General features: G+C 35.4%; 2 protein-coding genes across 4 annotated transcripts in view; one reads left to right on the top strand and one right to left on the bottom strand.

Annotated features, from left to right (window-relative positions):
* Positions 1–8,484, top strand: part of kif13bb (kinesin family member 13Bb) — a 37,192-nt gene extending 28,708 nt beyond the window's left edge. Inside the window, exons 28-36 of the mRNA XM_073852796.1 lie at positions 1,620–1,769; positions 1,883–1,960; positions 2,041–2,094; positions 2,380–2,476; positions 4,187–4,320; positions 4,541–4,600; positions 4,705–4,851; positions 4,990–6,403; positions 7,689–8,484. Coding sequence (XP_073708897.1) covers positions 1,620–1,769; positions 1,883–1,960; positions 2,041–2,094; positions 2,380–2,476; positions 4,187–4,320; positions 4,541–4,600; positions 4,705–4,851; positions 4,990–6,403; positions 7,689–7,921 — 2,367 coding nt within the window. The 3' untranslated portion in view covers positions 7,922–8,484. The remainder of the gene's footprint in view (positions 1–1,619; positions 1,770–1,882; positions 1,961–2,040; positions 2,095–2,379; positions 2,477–4,186; positions 4,321–4,540; positions 4,601–4,704; positions 4,852–4,989; positions 6,404–7,688) is intronic.
* An 83-nt stretch (positions 8,485–8,567) lies between these two features.
* hmbox1b (homeobox containing 1 b) lies at positions 8,568–24,513 on the bottom strand. Of its 3 annotated transcripts, none has more exons than XM_073853001.1 (10): positions 24,385–24,513; positions 18,751–19,272; positions 16,958–17,043; positions 15,471–15,581; positions 14,778–14,931; positions 14,580–14,662; positions 14,363–14,458; positions 13,474–13,583; positions 13,295–13,378; positions 8,568–10,971 (listed from the first exon to the last, which is right to left on the bottom strand). In XM_073853001.1, exons 2-10 carry the CDS (start codon positions 19,269–19,271, stop codon positions 10,828–10,830), a joined length of 1,389 nt encoding a protein of 462 aa, XP_073709102.1. In that variant the 5' UTR covers position 19,272; positions 24,385–24,513; the 3' UTR covers positions 8,568–10,827. The 3 variants fall into 3 exon arrangements, with proteins under 3 accessions (XP_073709102.1, XP_073709103.1, XP_073709104.1); XM_073853002.1 differs by having other exon boundaries at positions 13,474–13,568; XM_073853003.1 differs by having other exon boundaries at positions 13,474–13,565.
* Between the last annotated feature and the right edge of the window lie 1,269 nt (positions 24,514–25,782).

Raw genomic sequence — 25,782 nt, 5'->3', positions numbered from 1 at the left:
GCTTGTTTGTTTTTAATAGAAAAAGTTCTATTTTTGGCAAATGTAAAAGCCTTTTTACACCAAAAGCCTCAGGCTTAGAGAAAAGTAAATTCACGTCTGTACAGTAGAGCGCAGAAGTAAAAATGTCAACTCTTCAGCAATATAAAAAAAATGAAAACCAATGTTAGATTATCTTGAGTAATTTTTGCTTATTAGTATAGAAGAATTGGATCATCGAAGGTCAGCAGCAAAGACATTGCTTAATAAAATGGGATTAAATACATAAAGGATATTTGTATTATTTAACATATTTAATTATTGCAGGTTTGCGTTGAATTTCACAGTTTTTATTCATTTTGATGAATACTGTATTTGTTTTTTTTTTAGTGAGTGAGATGAATTATAAATGTTCACATTTATTCTAGAACTAAAGTAACATCTTACTCATGATTTCTCTCAACATGGGGACAGGAGAGCTTTAAATCAATAAATGGGGGGGGGGGAGTAACTGGCGTTGCTTATTTGAAAAATTAACTCAAATATTTTCTTGTCAATTAAAAAGTAATGCGTTACTTTACTAGTTACTTGGAAAAGTAATATTACTACGTAACTTGCGTTACTTGTAATGCGTTACCCCCAACTCCAGTCTTCAGTGTCACATGATCCTTCATTCTAATATGCTGCTTTGCTGTTTAAGAAACATTTATTAACATTTATTTATCACCAGTATTGTTTTTTTTTGAGTAGAAAGTTAAAAAAATGTATATTTTTTAAGGCGAGACACTGTTAAATAGGGGAAAAAACTAATAGGTATCACCTTACTTACACAGTTAATTGATTACATTGATAACTGCAAACATTTTTTGTATTGCAAGTTTTCTAAAATGTTAGGTTTAAATATGCAAATGAGGCATTATTTAATAAAATATGCACTAGTTTGCATATATTTCTGTTACAAAAATCTAAACACTGGATGAAGTCAGTTTCAAAGTTCTTGTTTAATTTTTTTTGACATATTAGATTAAAATGTTTTTTGGGTATCTCATATTGTCACTCCATAATTCAGAAAAAAACATAGAACAGACAGAAAACATTTTTTACCATTTTTGGGGGAATAAAATGTATAAAATCAAGCAAATTATATATGAACAAATCCCTCTGTAAAAACCTTCAGAATATAGACTGGATTAATAATGTAAAGTTTGGTGTTTGTAAGTGTTACTAAAGTGGAGATTTATGGCTCAGTGTAGGAGAAAAAACACATTTTAAGAAAACTGCCTTTAAAACAAATGTGGATTGTAATTGAAATCTATTGACACAAATAGATACAGTGCTATAAAAGAAACACTTACCATTGTCTTTTGGGTGTTTTCTTTCCACTAGTCTGAAAAAAACACCAAAAAGCCCAAAATCTCAAACTTGACAGGTGCATGAAAAATAGGGTTTTTGCCTGCAGTGTTTCCCCTAAATTGAAATCTTTTGTAACATTATAAATGGCTTCACTGTCACTTTTGATCAATTTAATGCATCCTTGCTAAATATAAAAGTACTAATTCCTTTAGAAAAATCTTACTGACCCCAGCACTGGACACAAGTCTGTGAGAAACGGGTAACAAACAGTTGTGTGCATTTGTTGACAGGACATTCAGAGCTCTGAGGACAGAGAGATGCTCGCCCGACTGGCCGCCAGCACCGACAAACCAGGAGCCGACAGCGAAGCTGCCATTGAGAAATACCTGCGGAGTGTGTTAGCCGTGGACAACATCCTCACGCTGGACCGTCTCAGACAGGTCTGACACACATCATGATCTCCTGTACATATACTGTACTGTATCTGCTTCATATATGCCTAAATATAAATATGAGAATACAAAGAATAATCTTTGTATTTTGGTGAATTCAGGAGGTTTCGGTGAGGGAACATATGACAGACAAAGGAAAAATTTCCAAACGCTGCCTCAGTTCACCAAACGTACAGAGGGTGAGACATAACATCTTTGAGCAAAACTTCATCTAAATCAGCCAAACGTAAACCAGAAATGAAATGTGTTTATTTTTCAGCTCTCTGGCAGCAGGAAAGATCTGTCTACCAGCCAAGACGCAGAAGACAGTAAAGTGAGAAAAAACACCTTAAATAGTAGTGTAACAGTTCAGATTTCCAGCAGTTTGGTTTGTGTCACAGTTCAGTTACATACTTAGTATGCCACTGTTTTGGGAAACCACTCATAACAAGCAATGATTTATTAATTTGATCACTTAGTAACATCCAGTATATTCAGATTTGTACCGTATTTGCATCTTTTTTTCATTTTCAGGTTCATTTTATTACTAATTTACTGTCCATCCAGATGTTCATCGTGTTTACTGATAGTTTCTTGTCCATGCTTTGATGTTCTGTAGGGTGGTTTTGACAGTCGGCAGGATATTTCTATGCTAACATCATCCCCAAAGAATCAATCTCACTCAGCGTCGGTACAAAATCAAAACTCAGAGCAAGGTAACTGTCCTCATCCTCTTCTGCTGTCCACGTTTCCCTTCACAGGTGAGACAGAGCTTACATTACCTGATGGAGTTTGAGTTTACTACAGAGTTTGGCTGTCTAACATACCAACAGCAACAAAACGGCAACAATGAAACACCTTAACAACACCCTGGCAACCATCCAGAACACTATAACCACATAAAAATAGAGCACCTTAGCAACACCCTAGCAATCATCCAAAACACTACAGCAAAATGATTCAAACACTTTAGCAACACCTTAGCAACCATACAGGGCACTCGCTATAGCAACATGATAAACAAAAAAAAATACTCAGAACACCTTAGAAGCACCCACACAAAAACAGTGAGAGCACCATAGCAACACCCTAGCAAACATCCGGAACACTATAACAATGATAAAAAATAATCTGAACACCTTAGCAATTATCCATAATACTGTACCATAACAACTACACACAAACATGATAAAGTCGCTCAGTATACTTTAGCAATGCCCTAGCAACCACTTATAATATGACATCCACTGTATAGCAACATAGAAACACTTAGAACACCGTAGTAATGCCCTAGCAACCACTCATAATACAACTGCAACCATATACAAATAATAAAATTCAAAATATCTAATCAACACCCTAGGAACTACTCATAATAGCACAGCAACTGTAAAGCAAAATAAAAACACTTTGAAAGCATTAGCGACACCCTAGCAACCATTTATAATTCCACAGCAATGGTGTAGCAACCATTGAAAACACTTAGCGCACCACTGCAAACGTATATACAAATGATAAAACACTCAAAGTTTCCTTAGCAACACCCTAAGAACAACTCATAATACTACAGCAACTGCACAGCAACATAAAAACACTTTGAAACCCTTAGCAACACCCGAGCAATCACTCATAATACAACTGCAACGATATAAAAATGTACCTTAGTAACACGATAGCAACCACTCATAATACCACACCAATGGCATGGTGACATAAAACACTTAGAACACCTTAGCAACACCCTAACTACCACTCATAGAACCATAACAACTACATACAAATATGATAAAGTCTCTCAGAACACCTAAGTAATGCCCTAGCAACCACTTATAATATGACAGCAACTGTATAGCAACATAGAAACACTTAGAACACCTAATCAACACCCTAGCAACCTCTCTTAATAGCACTGCAACCATATAGCGACATAAAAACGCTTAGAATACCTTAGCAACACCCTAGCAACCACTCATAAGTTGTGATTAAAATACTCAGGAGACTTAAGCAACATCCTGGCAACCAGCCACATATCTCTAGCACCATGTCAGCAAGCGCCACTTTTCTTTAGATAACTTCAGATAAGTTGTTAAAAGCTGTAACTGCTGACTAGTACCTTTGACTTGCTGGCCTGTGCATTAACTCTGCACTGCATGGCGCTTAATAAAGGTTTTTGTTTGCAGCTGTTGTCTGGTGTATGTCATCAAAGTGCAATAAAGTAAAATGGTTCGGTAAAAAAATATATGCACTTAATTTGGCAGCTATGCTCTCGTTGGAGGCACTGATCTGCTTATGTATTTTTGTTAATGCTTTATTTATGCTTTGCACTTTTTTAACTCCTATGGGTTCCCTGCTCTTTTCTCCTTTGCTTTTATTCTGTCTTTCTATCTTTCTCTCTTCTGCTGCTCCTCAAATCCACGTTCCTGTAGGTCTCTCAGGATTTGCTGCATCTTATTTCTCTCCAGTGAAAGCTTTAGTGTCTCCAGTACCCAAGATGTTCAAGTCTCTGTTATCCAAGAAAGAGGAGAAGAAAGAGATACCACCTCCTACTGCCTTTGAGCAGGTAACAACACCTGCTGTGACTCTAAACATATCTAGATTTAGAAAAGCATAATATAGTATTACTATGCCACAGTGTATTTATATGATGTAGGTTTTTAACAATAGTAATATATAATGAAATATAGAATTTTTAAATAGTGAATAAACATTCATCACGTATGGCAAAATGTGGGGTACTCTTGGTAAAACCTGGTAATATTTCCCCCTTTAATTTCACCTAGAACGTGCCACGTATTTTTGTGCAGTCTGTCAGTTTTGAAGACATCAGCAGCTATGAACTGGTAAGTCTACACTTAACCCTAGTTATCTTATACTACTCAGAACCTTTTTGGGTAAGTGCACAGGAAGTACACATACTGAAAAGTGTTTCCATTTTATTTCGAAGACTCCACAGGGTCCATCGAAAGACACTGCTCAAGACAGCCAATCAGAATCTGCTTCCTTTGTTCCAATACTTCCGGTTATTTCTAACAAAGTAGAGACCACTAAAGCATCCACCATATCCTCAGAAACCACATCTGGTATCCAGACAGTAAGTCTACATGTATTATAGGCAGCTTCTTATTACTATGGTGAACCGTATCTGCTGATGCAGTGTATTGTGTAACTTAAAAGTTTATTTTAATACTGTGTGTATTATTGCTTAGCTTAATCTATGTGATCTCCTCAGAGCCATGCTATGGAAACTCCAGTTTCAGAGAATCCTGAGAACGTTGAGGAAGTTGTGCTGTCTCATCTTCCTCAAGAAGTTAAAGAAGTCCCACCTATTTCTGTTCCTCCAGTGGTTGAGGAAGTTCTACCTTCTAATCTTTCTCCAGAGGTTGAGATTCCACCTCATAACCCTTCTTCAGAGGTTGAGGAGGTTCTACCTACATCTGTTCCCCCAGTGGATAAAGAAGTTCTACCTTCCAGTCTTTCTTCAGATGTTGACAAGGATCTGCCTACATCTGTTCCTCCAATGGTTGAGGAAGTTCTACCTTCCAGTCTTTCTTCAGATGTTGAGGAGTTTCTGCCTCCTAATCTGTCTTTGGAGGTTGAGGAGGTTCTACCTACATCTGTTCCTCGGGTGGTTGAGGAAGTTTTACTTCCTAATCTTTCTTCAAAGGTTGAGGAGGTTGTACCTACATCTGTTTCTCCAGAGGCTGAGGAAGTTTCTGTTCCTGCAGAGGTCAGAGAGGTTCCACCTATTTCTGTTTCTCCAGGACTCAAAGAGCCTCTACCTCCTTCTCTTCCATCAGTGATTAAGGAGGTTCCACCTCCTGTTTCTGTAGAGGTTAAAGAACTTGATGATTCAACTAACAGCTCCATCAGCGATGTCTCAAGTGGATACATCTCCACAAGCATCTCCACAGCGACTCTCTCTGAGTGTGCGGTCTCGAATGTTGATCCTCTTCTCCTCGACAGCACAGAGACCAAAATAGACTCTACTTCCAAGAAGGTTGAACCAAAATCAGAGTCCAAACTTGAACAAGCTGACCTGGAACTTGGAGAACAGATATCTCCAGAAGCCCAGACATCAGAAGAACATTGTCAAGTGTCTCCTCTAGATGCATCTTCTCAAAAAATTCTCATTGTTTCTGACTCCTTACCTCTTTACCAGGAAACCTCTGAAGCCAATGTCTCTTCATCTCGTTCAGCCCCATCGGTACCATCTACGACAATAGTACCACCAGTTACCTCAAAAACATCTGATCCATCAGTACCGGTGAAAACCACTAAGCCATCAGCACCTGCCCAGCAATCAAGACCTGAAAAACATGTCAAACCCACTCCTACATCCACCTCCAATCCATTCCAAATCCACCGAGTCAAGACCTCTGGTCTAAAGTCTTTCAAAGGAATCCTGCATGAAGAAGATGAAGAGGGTAAAACTCAACTCAGTAACTCTTTATCTGCACTGAACGATTCTCAAGAAAGACTTGAGATCCTTTCTGATTCAGAGGAAAGCCTTGAGACTCCCGACTGGCTGAAGGATGGGGAATACGTGTCTGTGGGCACTAATAAAACTGGAACAGTTCGTTACGTTGGACCGACTGACTTTGCAGAGGGCATTTGGGTTGGAGTGGAACTTGATGTTCCAGCAGGTTGGTAATGCTATTTAACTTCAGTAAATCAATAGATCAGTAGAGTCTGCAATACAACCGGAATGCATATCGTATTCCAGTCAATGGAAGGACATGCAACCCCTTGATCAATGTTTCTTGGACAATGCAAATATTGTTTGTAAGGAGCATTCACATGCAGGAGTGCCTAAACTCGGTCCTGGGGGATCGGTGTCCTGCAGAGTTTAGCTTCAACTTGACTCAACTCACCTGCCAGAAAGCCTAGTAAGAGCTTGATTAGCTGGTTCAAGTTCCTAATTGGGGTTGGAGCTAAACATCGCATGACAGCAGCCCTCATGGACTGCGTTTAGGCACCCCTGATTTAGAGAATACTGTCTGCAATGCCACCTCCTTGCAATACTAACTAAGACTGCTTTTGCCAAAGCATTGTAAGCCTAAGTAGATTGTTTAGACCAGGGGTCCTGGAGGGCCGGTGTCCTGCAGAGTTTAGCTCTAATCCCAGTCAGACACACCTAAACAAGCTAATCAAGCACTTACTAGGCATTCTAGAAACTTCCAGGCAGGTGTGTTGAGGCAAGTTGGAAATAAACTCTGCAGGACAACGGCCCTCCAGGGCACCCCTGGTTTAGAACATTAATGCCAATGGCTTCTACGATGTACTTGGATTTATAATGCTTTTGGAAAATGCAGCTCTGGTCCCAAATGTTACAATGTACTTGCTGGTTTGCATGATTCAAAATAGTGTTTACTATTGTCTTTGTACACTTGTGTAGACTCCACAGAGGTCCATTAACTGACTCTTCCAGTTATTAGAAATGACATCTAATCGCATGATCAATGGACCATTGATTTGCAAATGTTCTCTTCTCATATTGTCACCAAATAAGTATGTGCCTATTCATTTCTATAGGTAAAAACTAAAGTTCAGACTTGGGGGGGATTTGCATGATTCAAAATAATGCTCCCCAGTGCCTTTTTACAAAATTTACACTTGCATAGACTTGAAATCAGTCCACTGTGCCAATGGATAATCCCATGATCAATGGAACATTGATTTGCAGAAGTTCTCTTCTCATATGCAACCCCAAATAATTATGCTTGTCTTGATTTCTAAGTAAAAACAATGATTCGGACTAGCATTTTTATAACAATTTGTACAAAATTTACAGTTGCATCTCCACAGCAGTCCCCTAACCAACTATTTTATTTATTAGAAATTACGTCTAATCCTGTGATCAATGGACCATTGATTTGCAAATGTTCTTCTCTCGTATGCACCAAATAATTAGCTATTCTTGATTTCCAGGTAAAAACGATGGTTCGGTTGGCGGTCGCCATTACTTCCACTGTAACCCTGGCTACGGTGTTCTCGTGAAGCCAAATCGGGTCACAAAAGCGGTGGGTACAGCTAAGCGGTCGAGGCAGAAACGCAAGGAGAACCTCTCGGGATCTAGTCCCAACTTGGCAGCCCTTACAGCATTGGCCAAAGGAGAAGCTGGAACAGGCAAGAGTGAGAACAGGAAGTCTTGGGTTAGCTGAGGACAGTGCATCCTTGTTGATGGACATGTACAGTGGACAGTATTGGTATGGCACTGAAACACTACATTGATACTTGCAGGGCTGTAACTGCCATCTGGTTTGCATATCTACACTTAGTGCCTAGTGTTTGAAAAAAAAATGTTTCAAGGCATGTTTTCAGCAGTATTTTTGGTATTAGTGTTTTTTAAAGATGTTTTTAATATCACAAAGTGCCCTGTTTATTTGAACCCAACATCAGGGAAGATGTGCATGCATTGGTTCCCTATGGATTCACTAAGCACTTCATTTCATGATTTTATGTACAGTAGAAATATGAGATGGGTTTTACTGGTGGAGACTAAAAGTGGCAGACAGTTTTATTCGGAAATTAATGTTTTTAGTATTATTATGGTGAATTAATTCTGTATTTTCTCTGGTTTGGTACCATTGTTTTCTTTTTTCTTCTTCTTGAATGATTAATTTATGATCAAATAATTTATTTTTCAGATCAAAGTAATGACAAAACATAATGTTGAAGATTTTATATTTCAATGGTGAGAGCAATAAACTTTATTATTTTATTATCTTGCCTTCGTATAAACTTCTGAATCAAACTGTAAAAGATTTTATAAACACACTTCCAACTCATAAAACTCAGTCATGAAGGTTGATCATCAATATACCTTTATTTTCCAGAAGATAAAGTACTAAAATAAACACAAGTTTTAAAAAAAGTCATTTTAAACAAAGAAACTGTACAAAAAGTTCATATATACTATAGTATACTTACAGAACAGTCTACTGTCCAAAAAAGGCACTAAATTCTTAAATGGGAGATACAGATGATTCACAACAGAATGCTTTGAAATCATAGAATTATTTGATTCAAACAATCTTTAAATTCATAGTTACTGTCTTCTGTTTATTTATACAGTTGCTTTTATAAGACTATAGATTATTTTTGTTTATAGACATATGAAAATGCACTCTGAGGAACTAAATGGAAAGCACCCCCTTAAAACCAGCAGGGTTCCCGTTCGTCGGAAATAAAACACTTGAGGCAATGAGTCATTCGTAAGACCTGTATGTCACTGTGAGATCATGTGAATGTCAATACTTGACGTCGTACGGCAATTTGGCACATTCTGTCATGTGTATAATGAGGCTTTAATGACACACAGATGTGGACGATTTGTTTGAAATACAAGTGTAAAAGCGCATTTGAACATCACAGCAGTAAAAAAAATGACCTTTTGTTGTGTATCGCTGCAATGTTTAAATGTAACTTAAAATAAAAAAAGTGGCGAATGAAGTAGGTGAAGGGGGTGCTTGATCTGAATCAGACACGCTTCAGGAGACTGCTCTGAACGTAAAACAATCGAATAAAAAAGAATCTTGAATAATTATCAAACCAAAAAATTGTCATTTCATAAATATCAATTGTACACAGGAGGATAGAGGAAGGATACATAAAAAACCGGGCTTCGCTCATGACGCCAGCAGAACCAATTTCTGTTAGCTGTTTGTAAAACCATTCTTATGTCATTTGTTGATTTATGTAAGAGTTTGTGATCATTTATGTAAGAAAGGCTCTACGAATGATTCGTTCTGCTCGTTTCAATGAGCGAAGCCCAGCGAGTGAACATTTTTGAATAAAACAGGCTACATTTTGGAACCAAGCTTATGTTAGATGAGAGTTCAGACTCTCAGAGCTTCGTGGCAGCGGAACAAACATTTATCAGTCAGTCTCTCGTGAACGATTAGCATTGTGAAATTCTGAGGTCATTTCACAACAATAATAATAATAATAAAGCTTTGTGGGAGTTCCCACATGTTAGAATTCTGACTGCTGTCAACTTGAGCCAATTTAAGCGGAATGATATTTCACGTTGACGTATTTAGTTCTAAACACAATGAAAGCAGATGCTTCGGAGTTGTAAAGTCGTAAATAAAAATGTAAAAGATAAATAAATACATACATAATAGCGCTTGACGCAAATTCACTTTGGGTAATGCTGGATATTTAACGGGTTAAAATAAAGAAAGCTAGCTGAAGTCTCTCTTTGAAGTTTCATTTAGAGTCCAGGAGACTTGAGCTTTTGCGCAGAGTAGCTCGCGCTTTGGCGGTTATGTAACCACATCTTTCAAGTTTCACTACGATTATAATTCAAAGATTGAAATCAAAGTACAGTAAAAATGCAATTGAATGAATCTCACAAAAAGCATCCTGGTTAAATAAAGAAAGAAATTATATTTTGCATTTTCCATGGCAATTACAGACATTTTCCTCCCACATTTTTTATTTAAATATTTATTTTATTTAATGCTTTTTTTTTTTTTTAGAGGAAAATGTGCTGCAAAAAGCTTAACAGTCCTCAAAATATTTATGCAAAATATATTTCCCTTTCACTTTGTGTTGAAATGTATTCTTGAGCGTTCCCGTGAGATTCATCCAATTGGAGTTTAATTTCCGTAGGAAAGTAAATGAGAAACGTTAGTTAACTGAGAGCATCTGTAGTGGAAATGGAGGAAATCATGATTCCAGAGCAGAAATAAACCACAGCTTTGCCGTTACTCTCTCCTTACCTATCGGTCTTTAGCTTATCTGTGAGAATGAGGGAATGAGGGTCACTGGAGCACACAGACAGGAAGCACACCTAACATTATACAAGTTACTGGAATGAGGTACGAGGTTTGGGTCAGTTTGGGGTTTGGGAGGCTTAGCATCGTGGAGTGACCTTCCACTTGTCAGTTCCTGTCGAGAGGGTGTGTCGTTGACTCTGGGTTTGTTTAGTGGTTCAGCAGGAGTGTCGATGGCAGGCGATATCAGATTCTAGAAGCTTGAGACAGAGCGTTGATTTGGTCATTGCTCCATGAACGCGTCTGCAGACGTCCAGACACGCACTCATCGATCCATCGGTCTTGCCTCAGTCGTCATCCAGGGACTCTGTTTTGATTTCGCTGGCCACGCCTCCCGGACGGGACAGGGCGAGGATGCTGTGATTGACAGCTGCCATCTCCACGGCGAGGGAGATGGGGTCCTGGTGGTCTGCGTGATTGCCGGCGTCATCCTTAAAGAGACATGTATGTGAATTAGCAACGGCGTCAGCGAAACCTTCGATATCAAGTCACCAAAGTAATAAAGGCCTTTCCACACTGCGCGCGATGCGAATCGATGACGAATGGTGCTTTCACACCAAGCGCGAACCGAATGTTGAATTCAAACTTACATTTTTATAATTCGTGAACGAAAACATTTTGTAATATGATTTTGATGACCATTTTCCATGTTAATGCAACGTGTGATTTTAAAATGGCTTTAAAAGGATGAATTTTGAGATTAAGTTTTCAACTGAATTATGATTTCTAAAGTGTAATAGGGAAAAAGGCAACGAGGAAGTCTGTTTGTGACAAAGGTCAGAACTCCTGTAATGAAGTAGATTTTTGAGGTGCACTCTTGTCATAAATTAATCTATTATTTTTCCTTCATAATTTGTAACACAAAAAAAGGTAAAATATCTATTTAGGAGCCTTAGACCTTTTCAACAATATATAGTTTGCCATGATTAGATTGGGATTTTATTGTAAAATGGTGAAGTAAACAGTTAAGGGGTTAAGATAAATGAAGTGTTGGTTCTACTCGAGAAACACAAACTATCTATAATGCTCACAAGAAAACATCTTAAAATATAAACAGAAGTAAAATTCTATATATAATTATTAATGTATTTGCTTAAAACCCACTTTAAACCAGCACTGAGTGCTTGTAATAACTTCCGATTGTGATCTGCAGTTGATTTTGATTCTATAAAAGGCAGACGTGCACTCTTTGTATGTTTAATAACGCCGCATTGCTTATTATCATAAACATCCTTTATTGCTAAAAATACCAAGAGCTGCATACGAAACCGATAGAGAATATCATATATGTAATATAACAATCATGTGTCCGTTTGCTTTCATATTTCATGTGCAGAACAGTAGAAAAATGTTTCAATATATATATTTTTTTTTAATACGAAAGATCTAGAGTGAACGCACTCTGACTCATAACATTCGTGCATGTGGAAAAAACTAACGGTGTTTTCGTCCAGATCACATAATTATATTAAGAACGTGAGAATAACATCTGTTCTCATGCGATGCGATGATAACAAGAGCGCATCATCTTCTCTCTTGTAAAAAAAAAAAAAAAAAAAAAACATTCGTTTTTTTAAACAACCAGTCCAACAAATCTTTTCAGTTTCACAAAGCGAAAACACAGCCGTCCAATGAAATTTTAGCATTACATCATGTGCCCGGAGCAGCTGCTGTTGCACAAAAGGACGAGAGTGGTGGCGCAGTTTCGCGGTGCGATGTGGAAGCACTCATAGGAATCTGTTGTTTTATGTTCAACAACATCTTCGTTTCGCTTTCGCGCTCAGTGTGGAAAGGCCTTAAACCTATTTTTTTTTTTTATTCAGTTGAGGTCAAAAGTATACGTACACCTTACAAAACATTTTGAATTTGAAGATCAGGGTAAATTTGACTTATTTTGTTTTCTGGAAAACATGTGAGTATCTTCTGTAGCTTCTGAAGAGCAGTACTAAATGAAAAAAAATATGATATTTAGGCAAAATGAGAAAAATGTACACATCTTCATTCTGTTCAAAAGTTTAAACCCCAGGCTCTCTATGCATTCTGAAGCATCAGTGAGTGTTTAAACCTTCTGTAATAGTTGCATGTGAGTCCCCTCAGTGTGAAAGGGTTCTAATAAAGAATTTGCAGGACCGATGTTTAACTGTTCAGGACAAAAAAGGGATTTATGAACAACTATCACTAAACAAAAAAAAAACACAGCTGTGGATCATTCAGGTAACAACACAGTATTAAAAAATCAAGTGTATGTAAACTTTTGAACAGGGTCATTTTTATAAGTTAAACTATTATTTTCTCTTGTGCACTACATGTAAACGTCTTATGTGAAATATCTTACTCGGGTCAGTAAAAAATAACATGCATTTTGTAGGACTGCCCCTTTTTTGATCAAATAATTAACACTTTGCAGATTCTGCAAGGTGTATGTAAACTGTTTACCTCAACTGTATAAAATGCAAAAAATATAATTTAGCTTTACATGAACAAATTCTAGATATCATTGTTATTATTAATGTATAAAATTAAAAAATATTACTTCTAAAAAGTAAAAAAAAAAAAATGTTGTTCATTCATTTATTCAGAAATTCACTTATGCTTATTTTTTTGTGGCCGTTTTTACTTTTTCTCTGACCCAGGCTATTTCTTTTGCTACTTTTGACTCTGTTTTAAGACTTTTCATATAACTTAATCTCGAGTTTTCATTATTTGTATCTGTTAGTGCGTGTGATGCTATTTATCTTCGTTTTCATGTGATACCTGTGTTGGTGAGGTGGGCTCCAGTCGGTAGTAACCAAAGGGTCTGTTCACGCCTCTCTTTTCAAAATAGGTAACATCACAACCCTGTAATGAAATCACTGAGATCAGCTCTAGCAGTACTGGTAAACAACAACTCTAAACACATCCTTTAGTTCACACAAATCATTTGATTCTCTCACCTGCTCGTTGTAGTCGTTAGCATCAACGTCATCGCTGTTGGAGTGTCCTCCAGGACTCTGCACATCTATCCCGTGACTCTCCAAGATTGTGGCTTCTTGGAAAAAAGACCCTGTCATGAAACATCTGAAACTCTTTAAAAAACCACTACCGCAACAAACGAACATTAGCAAACCATTCCAGTAACCCAACTGGTAAACTCCTGACTGATTTCAACAAAGTCATTACTATATGTGACCCTGGACCACAAAACCAGTCTTAAGGGTATATTTGTAGCAGTAGCCAAAAATACACTGTATGGCTTAAAATGATCAATTTTTTCTTTTATGCCAAAAATCATTAGGATATTAAGTAGAGATCATGGGCTATGAAGATATTTTATAAATTTCTTACCGTAAATATCAAAACATAATTACTAATATTGATTAGTAATATGCATTGCTAAGAACTTCATTTGGACCACTTTAAAGGTCATTTTCTCAACATTTAGATTTTTTTGCACCCTCAGATTCTAGATTTTCAAGTAGTTGTATCTCGGCCAAATATGGTCTTATCCTAGCAATCATACATCAATGCAAAGCTTATTTATTCAGCTTTTAGATGATGTATAAATCTCAATTTCTAAAAACTGACCCTTATGAATGGTTGTCCCAGGGTCACATATACAAATAAGTGTTATTAAAATAACCATTAAAAACCATAATAAAACTGAAATAAAATCCACAATTTTAAATATAAATTAAAATAGAAAAAACAATAATAAAACTGTAAAATTTAAATGAAAATAAAGTTTTTAAAGAAAAAAATTCAATTGAAGACTGAAACTAAAATACATTTAGTATCTCAGTGATACTACAATAACACTGATATGAATCAACTAAAACACGGTACCAATATTGGCCCTCCTCTTGATCTCTTTGCGTCGGTTGGCAAACCAGTTGTAGACTTTCAATGACGTGACTCTTTCCAAGTCAGACAACTTCTTTCCTAGGCGGGAAAAACGAGATTTGAAAGGTCAAAGATAACTGCGAAAATGCAAAATGTAATTTTCAGCGCAATAGATAAATCACAAACACAGCTGTGCAGATTCACACACCAGCGTTTCTACCTGGTTTCTGAATAACAGCGTTGCAGGCGTTGGCGATTTCCTCTCGTTTGGCTTCATCTGGATATTGATTATCACTGAAATAACTGAGGAGAGAACAAAGCCATAAACACCAGTTCAGTCCAGTTTACGAGATTTACCTAAAGCGCATTTTAGTCTAGTTTCCAAATGTTTTTGAGACGTAATTTCTCACTATCTTACCTCTCCATCACAGCAAGACATTCCTTCCTCCAGGTGAATCGACTGCCTCTGCGCAGACGGAAGCTTCCAGGGGCGGAGCTTACAGGAGGCGGAGTCTGACGCCACTCCATCTCATCCATAGATACAGGGGTGGGACGCATATTTAATGTGGCACCTGAAAACATGTATAAAAAATGCATCAGCTACCGTTGAGCGTAAGAGACTGGTACATTGTTTTTCTTTCAAAAACAATGTACCAACCCCAAACTCAAGAGGAGGGCCAATATTGGTACCATGTTTAAGTTTGGGGTTGGTACACTTTTTCATGTTTTTGAAAGAAGTCTCTTATGCTCACCGAGGCTGCATTTATTTGATCAAAAATGCAGTAAAAACTCTAAAATTGTGAAATATTATTACAATTTAAAATAGCTGCTTTCTATGGGAATACATTTTAAAATGTAATTTATTCCTGTGATGCAAAGCTGAATTTTCAGCATCATGACTTCAGTCTTCAGTGTCACCTGATGCTTCAGAAATCATTCTAATATGCTGATTTGCCACTCAAGAAACATTTCTAATTGCTATCAATGTTGAAACATAACATTAGAAGTGTCTTAACTGTCAGTTTTGATCAACTTAATGCATCTTTCTAAAAAAGACCCCAAACTTTTGGTCGGCAGTGTTATTTCAACATTTTAAGCAAAGTTAGCTAACCTGGCGTTGTCTTCTCCAGCTGATACCAGCGATAGAAAGCTCGTTTCTTCTGTTCGCTGAGATCTGAGCCCTGCTGAAGGAGCCAATGAGAGATTCTGCTCTGACTGATGCCTGACACAGAAAGAGAAAACAAATCAATTACAAATGAGTCAAATGACAGACAGAACAATAACAAAACGACAGCCCATCTTACATTGAGAATTCTATTTTGTCTTAGTAATTACTTTTTGTCCTTGCTGAAAGCAGAATGCTGTTAATCAAAACATACTGCTTAATACAAATCTATGTGAAACAGGATTGTGAACAATCAGTTGTATTCAGTGGCGAGCGGCAAAATTGGAAACCACACAACCGACAAAAAGTTTGGATGGAAATCGAACAGATTTATTATTTATGGCATCACCCCTGGTTATGACAGCGTTTAATGAATATTCCCATTTCTAAACTGCATCTGGTACATGCTTTTGATTACCACAGACAATCATTTTGATTCCTTTGTAAATGCTTCAGTGCAAAAGTGTTATTTGAGCTGTGAAGTCTAAATTGTCTATATTTAAGCTGCGAAGTCTAAACCCTGCAGCGGTTGGACTGCTATTCTTGGCAGATGAACTTCCTGTGGTTTGCAAAGACAAGGTCAGTAAGTGATTCTATCACACTATAGGATATTATTAAAGACAAGACGGATAATACTGCAGTCTTTACTGTAGATTAATACTTAAAGTTATAAAAGAATAGTCAAGAGTCAAGGCAAGTTTTCTCTGTCTTTTGTTGTTTGATTAACATTAATAACACAGACAGCAGCAGGTATATTAGGCTGCTGTCACTTTAAAACCCAAAATGCTTGACATGTATCTGATTTTGTGTTTATGTTTACTTAAGGCAAGCATTAATAGGTAAAACCCTTTTTCTTGGTTGAGAAACTGGTCAATTTTTGAGATTTTCATCTATTTTGCTTCCATAACATGTCTTCTTTCAGACTAGAGGAAAGAAAACATCCAAAACACACATTTATGTTTATTTTATTACACTTTATGTATTTAAGTATTTATGCATTTAAAGAAAATTTTATTCGTATCTATATTCCGATTTTTCAGAGGGGTTTGTTATATTTTGACTGGTATATTTAATATTTTATATCCTAAAAACAAGGCTATTTTTTTTTCCTCTGTAAAAACCTTTATATCTGAAAAAAAATTCTGATCTGAATTCTGTTCTGGAAATGCTTTCAAATTAATGGATATATACTGAGCCATAAAAATACTTTCTAAATATAGAAATATTAATATATTAATTATACCTTGATCATTCATGTTAGTTCATAGTGCATTAACTTATGTTAACAGATAATACTTTAATCTCTAACAGTGAAAAACTATTGGTATGTATTCTTGCCCCATAGACTTACATTGTAAGTGCATATTTGTAATGATTGATTGAACGTGATAGATGTTTTACAAACTGGGGTAATAGGGTGATGAGGGACTGACCTGTGACCTGAGCCACCACAGCCTGTGAGATGCGTCTGTTGCCCAGAAAGGCTTTGATTTCCTCTTTCACCAGGGTGCTGTCCCGCCTGCACACATCACAGGACGCAAACATGACAGCTGCAATTCAACACCACAACAACATGACGTCTGTGAAGATTCAGTTATCAAACGCATCGCAAAATGACCCTGTTTACACCAGGTAAACACAATCACACATCAACAGCGCTAAATTCAGGATAGAGTTGAACTTTTTTGAGTTTGAATTAGCTTTGACCTTTGACCCACAACAGTGCTATTTTATTATTTAATATTTTTTAACAAATATAAATGTTATTAAATATTTTATTAAATATTCTAATAATTAAAAAAATATAAATATTTTTTTTTGTTTATGTATTTTCTGTTTTCATTTTAGTTTTTGATGTCTATACAGATTTTTTTTTTAAATTTCTATTTGTTTTAGTTATTTTATTGCAAATTTTATGAAAAATACTTAAAGCTTATATAAAATACATTTACAGGCTTTTTTTCTTTTCCAAAGTGGTTCCAAATGATATATAAAAATTTTATTTTATAACAAAAATATATATAATGCAATATAATTGCCTTGTAAAATCCATATTGATCAACCACTAGTTAAAATAAATAAATAAAATAAAATAAAATAAGACTGTGCAGCACATACTGTATACTCCCTATTATTAAAAAAGAAAATACAACCGTATGCAACAAATATTTTGAATGATATACAACATTGACACATTTCTTCAAAATGCATGCTTGAGTGCAATATCATGTGTTGGCGATTTTGTGTTTGTCATTTTTTTTAGTTCTTTGTATTTTAATGTCTATACATTTTATGTATGCATTCATTTATTTCAGTTTTTGTCATTTTTATAACTTCTTGTTTATATTTTAATGTCTATACATTTTATGTATTTATTTATTTCAGTTTTTGTCACTTTTATAACTTGTTTGTATTTTAATGTCTATATTATGTAATTTATTTATTTGAGTTATTTTATTTATTATTTTCATTATTAGTAAATAAAGTGACAAGTTATCAGGTTATACTAAACGAAAAAGAGAAATATTACTTTGACAACTAGCTGAAATTGTTATACATTTTATTATTACTTTTAAATATATATATATATATATATATATATATATATATATATATTGTATGTGACCCTGGACCACAAAACCAGTCATAAGGTTAAATTTTACAAAACTGAGATGTATATATAATATGAAAGCTCAGTAAATAAGCTTTCTACTGATGTATGGTTTGTTAGGATAGGACAATATTTGGCCGAGATACATCTATTTGAAAATCTGGAATCTGAGGGTGCAAAAAAATCAAAATCCTGAGAAAATCACCTTTAAAGTTGTCCAAATTAGGTTCTTAATGCATATTACTAATCAAAAATTACATTTTGATACATTTACAGTAGGAATTTTACAAAAAATCTTCATGGAACATGATCTTTACTTAATTTCCTAATGATTTTTGGCATAAAAGAAAAATCAATAATTTTGACCCATACAATGTATTTTTGGCTATTGCTACAAATATACCCCAGCGACTTAAGACTGGTTTTGTGGTCCAGGGTCACATATATATATATTTAGATGTTATTTAGTTTATGTTATGCATGTTTATTTGATTTATTATTTGTCTAAATTTAAATAATTTTATTTCAGTTTATTTATACTATTTCAAGTAATTAACATTTTCATATAGTTTTAATATTTTTAGTTTTAGATAACTATAATAACCCCTGACTGACCTCATGAGCTCCTCCACCTTGTCGTCTATATCCAGGTCCTCCTCTGACCCCTCCAGCCCGTACGACCTCACGGCGGCCGCGCTGTTCACCGGATAACGATTTGGCGAGAGTTTCCCATTGGGTGTCGCCGCCAGAGCATCCCGTCCGTTCTGGGCCATTGCAACCAGAGAGACCGGCGAGGGTAAAACGGCGGGTGGAGACGTGGCGTAACTGTTACTGTGCGACGGCGATAAATTACCGTGGAACTGAGTTTGCGTTGCAGTGGAAGTGGTGGAGGAGGTCGCTACGGTGGCGTTGCTAGTGTTATTTGAGGTGGGTGTAGTGCTGGAGGTGGTGCTGTTGGTGGCGTTGGAGTCCGACGGGCCGCGCCGGCCGAACTTGTCCCCGTGCTCGCGATCGAGTCGCTCCAGGGTGTCCAGCGCGTGAACGATCTCGGGTTTGGTCATACCTGTACGCCGCAGTCTCTGGAGCAGGTCGATCTGTTCGATGGTGAAGCGTGGCTCATCTGTGTAGTGAGACATTCTGATGGGACATAGAAGAAAATGTTGTTGAACACAACGCACTTCAATCACGTGCATCAAAGTCAGTATGTAACAGTATGAGTGTTTTGAGTGTTAATGTGCAGTTTTTGACATGTTAAATGTTAAGAGATGAATGTTCCGTGATGACAATATAACCAAGCATTCTGAGTAAACAGTTAGTCAAGAAGTAAAAAAAGAAGAAGAAAAAACTTCTATTTTAAATAATGCTGTTCTTTTTAACATTTTATTCATTAAGAATCCAGAAAAAAGTATCACAGGTTCCACAAAACTATTAAGCAGCACAACTGTTTTCAACATTGATAATAAATCAGCATTCTAGAATGATTTCTGAAGGATCATCTGACACTGAAGACTGTAGTAATGATGCTGAAAATTCAGCTTTGCGTCACAGGAATAAATTATATTTTAAAGTATATTAAAACAGAAAACAATTTTTTTTAATTGCAGTATTATTTCACTGTATTTTTAATAAAATAAACGCAGCCTTGATGAGCAGAAAACTTTTGAATAAATATAAAATCGATAATATTTTTATAAATTAATTTATAAAAATAATACATTTAAAATTGTCTTATTTAAAAACTTTTTTATTTTTACCATATTTCTCCACTAGTAATCATGTTTTAGTAATTTTGTTGTTTTTGTCATTTTCATGAGTTCTTGTTTTTATTTTAATAGCATTTTATTCAGAAAGTTTGCATACTGTGCAGTACATACTGCATGTACCCTATCACTAATCAGAAAAGTCAGTATGTATGTAACAAATATTTTGAATATTAATATGCAACATTTTTGACAAATTAACTCAAAATGTTAAGAAATGAACATATTTGTTATCCAGTAGTTAAGTATTGTGAACAGTTAGTCAAGAAGTAACAAAAAAATCTATTTAATATAATGTTGTTCTTTTTATTCATTTTATTTATCAAAGAATCCTAAAAAAAAGTATTACAGGTTCCAAGAAGAATATTAAGCAGTAAAACTGTTTCGAACATTGATAATAATTTGCATATTAGATTGATTTTTGAAGGATCATATGACACTGAAGACTGGAGTAATGATGCTGAAAATTCAGCTTTGCGTCACAGGAATAAATTCTATTTTAAAGTACATTAAAATAGAAAACCACTATTTTAAATTGCAATAATATTTCACAATATTACTATTTTTTCAGAATTTTAAATCAAATTAACACAGCCTTGATGAGCAGAAAAAAAATTCTTTAAAAAAAAAATCTTACTGAACTTTTGAATAAATACAAAATCAATAACATTTTTATTAATTAAATTATAAAAAAAATAATGCATTTAAAATAATTTGGCATATTATTAAAAAAAAACATTTGTTTATATTTTTTACCATATTTCTCCACTAGTAATTATTATGTGTTGAAGTAATTGTTGTTTGTAATTTTTATATATTTGTTTAGATTTTTTTATTTAGGTTTATTTGATTTATTTATTCTTAAAACAAAAATATACTGTGCACTCTACTCCTTACTATTGAAAAGTAGTACAACTGTATGCAACAATAAATATTTCAAACATTATGCAACATTGCAATACTTGATATTAAATTGCCATGAACTAACTCATATTGGTCAAAAATAAATCAGACTAATTTTAAACATAGTCAAGACGGTAAAAATAATTAAAGATGTTGCTTCTAGTTTGTTCATAAAATAAATTATTAAAAAGTAAAATACAACAAAATAGAATAGAATTTAATTTATATTTTATATTATACATTTTTATTAGGTTTATTTGATTTAATTTTTAAAACAAAAAGATACTGCGCACTCTGTACTCCCTACTATTGAGAATAAGTACAACAACTGTATGCAACAATAAATATTTCAAACGTTATGCATCATTGCAACTCAGATTTATACTTGATATATGAAATTGCCATGAACTAAGTCATATTGGTCAAAAATAAATCAAAGACTAAAAATATATATATATAAATAAGCACATTTTTCCAAAAATATTCTTTGACATCTAAATGCCATGATTATGAGGAGTCATTTTTTCAATTAAATCTTCAGAGTTTAAATCAGTGCATTGCAATTTAGTATCTTTGCACAATGCAACAAACACTTTTGCAACTTTATAATAAAATAAAATCTGTATGTAATAAAGGTTAGAATCTAGGTGCAATTCAAAAAAAGTAATAATTAAAAAAAAAAAAAGTTAAGATTTAAAAAATAATGGATGTTGCTTTTAATTAATTAATCTCAGAGTGTGTGGTTATTATTATAAAAAATCTGCAACTTTATGGTAAAAAAATAATTATGACTCCCATAATTATGAGGAGTCATTAATTATCTTTTAAGTTAATCCATTATATTTGCACAATGCTACAAACAATTACTTTTGAGACTGGTTCTCTTTAATACAAAACTGACTCTCCTTAATAAAAGAAAGTTCACTTTAATAAAAACTGACTCACAAATGACTCAAATGCATTATAGTTAATGTTTATGTGGTTAGAATCAACCCAATGACTTGCTTACTGAACTGTTGAGAGCTTATACTAAGTTAACAGCTCAATTTAATAGTTTTGAGTCTGGAACCGTGTGTCACATTGTAAACGGAATGTCGAGTGCATTGCATTGTGGGATACATGGGTTGTACATTTACTTATTGTGCACAGCTTCCTAACGCATATTTTCTGTAAGAACAGTAGGAAGGAACCAACCCAGAATTCACTCAAACATGTAAAGACTTGGATCCCAAGACAAGCGAATGAATTATCATAATTTCAAGTGCTCCGCCATCTCATGGCAGTCGAGTTATGATGATAAAAGCAGGATTCATCTGACCTACTTAAAATTCTGTTTATCCAAGACGGCTTTCATCAACAAGCACGAGCAATTACTGTCGCTGTTGTCAAGGAAACCATACCACCCAATGACGGATGGCGTTTATGTAACTCCAGATTAAAGAATGCAAATACGGAGCACGCTTTGTTTAACCTTCTAATCTAGAGCACATGGTTTTATATTAAGCTAATGGTTATGCATGGTTGTATTAATACAAAGGTGGTAATAGGTGACTTGCCAACCAGGTTACAAGTTATATTTTAACCGTGTTCTTCTCATGCAGCTATTTTGTCCTCTACCAGGTAACGTGAGAGATCATAACAGTGATGCTTGACTCCTAATAATCTTTATTTGTGAAAGGAAAAGACTGGTGACCTAGTGGCCTTGTGGCAGCTACTCTTCCAACTTAACCATCCCAGCTGGTTTGCTGCAAAATTTCTCACTGGTTTAGAGTTTTCCATTATACCAGACCCACTGTATTTACACAAGTTAACCGTTAACCTTACACCGCTGGAGCCAAAGCACTCACCGCTAAAAAAGGGCTCAGTGAGCTCTCGTACAGCATAATTGCTTCCACTTAGATCTCAGATGATCCTTATAAAAGTCTGTGATAGGAACGTGGCAGCCGCTGTGGGTTTCTAAAAATATATCGCTGCGAGGCTTTGACTGAGGCAGAAAAATGTGTGCGCGATGAAAGATACAAAACGCTGTCGCCATCACGAGAAGCCCTTTTGTCATGCATGCGATCCTCCTCTGACGTCTCTTAACATGCACAGAGGGTCTCACCCATAAGCCCTGCTGCATTAGTGATCATGTGCCATTAAATACTGCAGGCGTTCACTGCAGGGCTCTTTATGAGGGCACAGCTGCAGAGACTGCAAGTCAAGGGTGCAGTCCTGCACCGCATGCACACGTGCATCAGCTCATCTGACTGCATCCAGACAAGTCAAATGAGTTCACTGAGAGCTTTAAATAATAATCCACTTGGGAATCCATGTGCCCTTCTTCTTTTCATTTAATAACTACTGCTTGTGTAGACGTGGTCATCGTGAAACACCAAATTATGCAGGATGGAAAAAGTGTCTGATGGTTTTTTTGCACTATTAAAACTTGATATTAGAATATTTGGCTGTTTATACAAGGCTCTCCATGTGTGATTTCTAAAATCTAACAACAAACTGTAGTACATGTTATAGCTGTGTTTATAACTGTGTAAATAATTATTAATTTCATTAATGGTTATAGAGTTACGGTCTGGCACAGGTTTTATGAGTTAAAAGTGTACATTTAACCTTTAAACTTTGCTGAAACACCACAAGTTAATATACATTGAAACAGGGACGAGATGCATTTTAACAGCTTACTTGCTTGTTTATTCATTTAGGTGCTGCACCAGGAGCTTCTATAAATAGTGTGCATAAAAAAAAACATGCATCCCAAAAGAGAAAACAAATCTTTTTTCTATGCATTTGAACGCTCCTCACATCCTTAGACAGATACTGGAAACTCAAGTTATGAATGCAGATCAGAACAAGTCCATGCAGCAAACTCGAGATCAATGAGGATTATTTGCAAATCACTTTCATGTCACTTCATTCCAATCTATGCACTACATGTGAAGTTGCTTCAGTCGACTGGGCAAAGCCCAGACTGTGTTTAAAATATGGATATTTTCTAAATGCATGTCATATGATAGTGATAAAATCACAGACATACGCCCATCATCTGTGTGCATGAAAACTAACAGCATATCCACCATCAGCGTGCATGCGAAATATAAACATGCATACATTAAACACCCACTTATTAAATAACAAGACACATTTCAACCTAACGTTATCTAAACAAAAATATGTTTTGCACGACTCATTTGTGTCCTGACCTTTGCAAACAAACACCAAAAGGGCTTTAAATGAACAGCACACATGCATAAATAAATCTCAACTAGTTTTTTACATGAGCGTTTATGAATATGCATTAGTAAATATGACGAATATGCATAAATAAATACATGAGTTCAGCACTTTCACACTAGAAAAACTGGTCACATAACTCATTAACTGACACTTACATTACTGCATAAACTATTTAAACATGTAAACAAGCCTGTACAGATTTAAACTAGATGCATAAGGCGATTAAAATTAAATCACAACGCGTGTTTTTAACAAGATAAACAAATCGAACTGAATTATCCAGGCGGCTAGTTAGCTTAGCACGAGCCAGCACAAAACTGACTCTCCTCAGGGATAAAATGCCATTTCTTACCTGGAATGAGGAAAACACGCAAAATCTCAGCGCAGCAGATCATTTAATGCGCTCTGTCAGGCGATGAAGATGATATTTTATGTGATGTTGTGAGGAAGACTCGCCCTGACTGACTGACTGACTGTCTTTGTCTGACTGACAGCAGCCGCGATGACGTCACGTCGCACGCCTCGGGTCGACTTGGGAAATGTAGTTTATCGCGAACGCGCCGCCATAGTCAATGTGCTTGTGAATCAGACGCTTTCCTTTGCTTGTTGTCTTATTTCAGTCAGACTATAGAAAACGGGAGACGTTTTAACTTAGGTGTGTTTAAAGTTAATTTATTTTACATAAATAGTTGCTTGAGGTGATTGCATCTGAAGAGGATAAACAATATGGACATGATATCTTCAGGTACACCTCAGGTTCTTCTTACATTGATAAAAAGAAACAAGAAAGAGTGTTATAAAAAAAAGTTATATATATATATATATATATATATATATATATATATATATATATATAACGTTTTGTGTTTATCTGCTTCTCCCATTTGCTTTTTTTTTTACATTGACTGTCACTCAGACTTAGAATTAGATACAACAATAATTTCTCAAATATTTAATATTTAAACATATACTGATAAATGTAACATTTACTTAAATGACATGACTGGATGATTTCAACCTATTTCATATTGAACTGTCACCAAATTGCAGTTAGCTATTTAAAATATATTGAATTAAGCTACAAACTCGATCTTACTGCATAATGTTGCAATCTAGCCTGTATTTTGAGGTGCAGCTCATCTATTAATGGAGTGTTTAACTAGTTAACAGTAAACCTGTTAGCATTTCCGATTCAACCGATTCGACCGCTCCAATCTGAATCAAAAGATTCGGCCGCTCCGAATTTTCGATCTAAATAATTCGCAAATGTTTCCATTAAGATAATGAAGTCTATTTTACTATTTTCAGCCGCTCCAAACTTACGTTCTAAAATCAAAACAAAAAAATCTAATAATTCACAATCTGCGCTCCAAATCCCGATCTGAATCGAATCATTCGCGATACGCAAAATTCTGATTTGATCTGAATCTGAATCAAAAGATTTAGGAACACGCTCTGAAGTCCTGATCTCAATCAAATGATTCGTGACACGGTTCAGATGTTCGGTTCTAATTCAAATCAATCTTTTGATTCAGATCAGGACTTCGGAGTGCTGATCATAAATATAATTTTATTTAAATCAAAACTTCAGAGCGGGTTCATGACTTCTTTGATTCAGATCGGAACTTTGCAGCGCGTATTGGGAATCATTTTATTCAGATTGAGACTTCAAAGTGTGGATCACGAATCTGCACCTTTGTTTTAGATCGTAACTTCGGAGCGGGTTCGTTAATTATTTGATTTAGATCAG

The sequence above is a fragment of the Garra rufa genome, chromosome 13 (assembly GCF_049309525.1).
Source record: "Garra rufa chromosome 13, GarRuf1.0, whole genome shotgun sequence".
Taxonomy (NCBI): Eukaryota; Metazoa; Chordata; class Actinopteri; order Cypriniformes; family Cyprinidae; genus Garra; species Garra rufa.
Note: the sequence above shows the minus strand (reverse complement) of the source record. Positions and strands in the feature narration are given on the sequence as shown.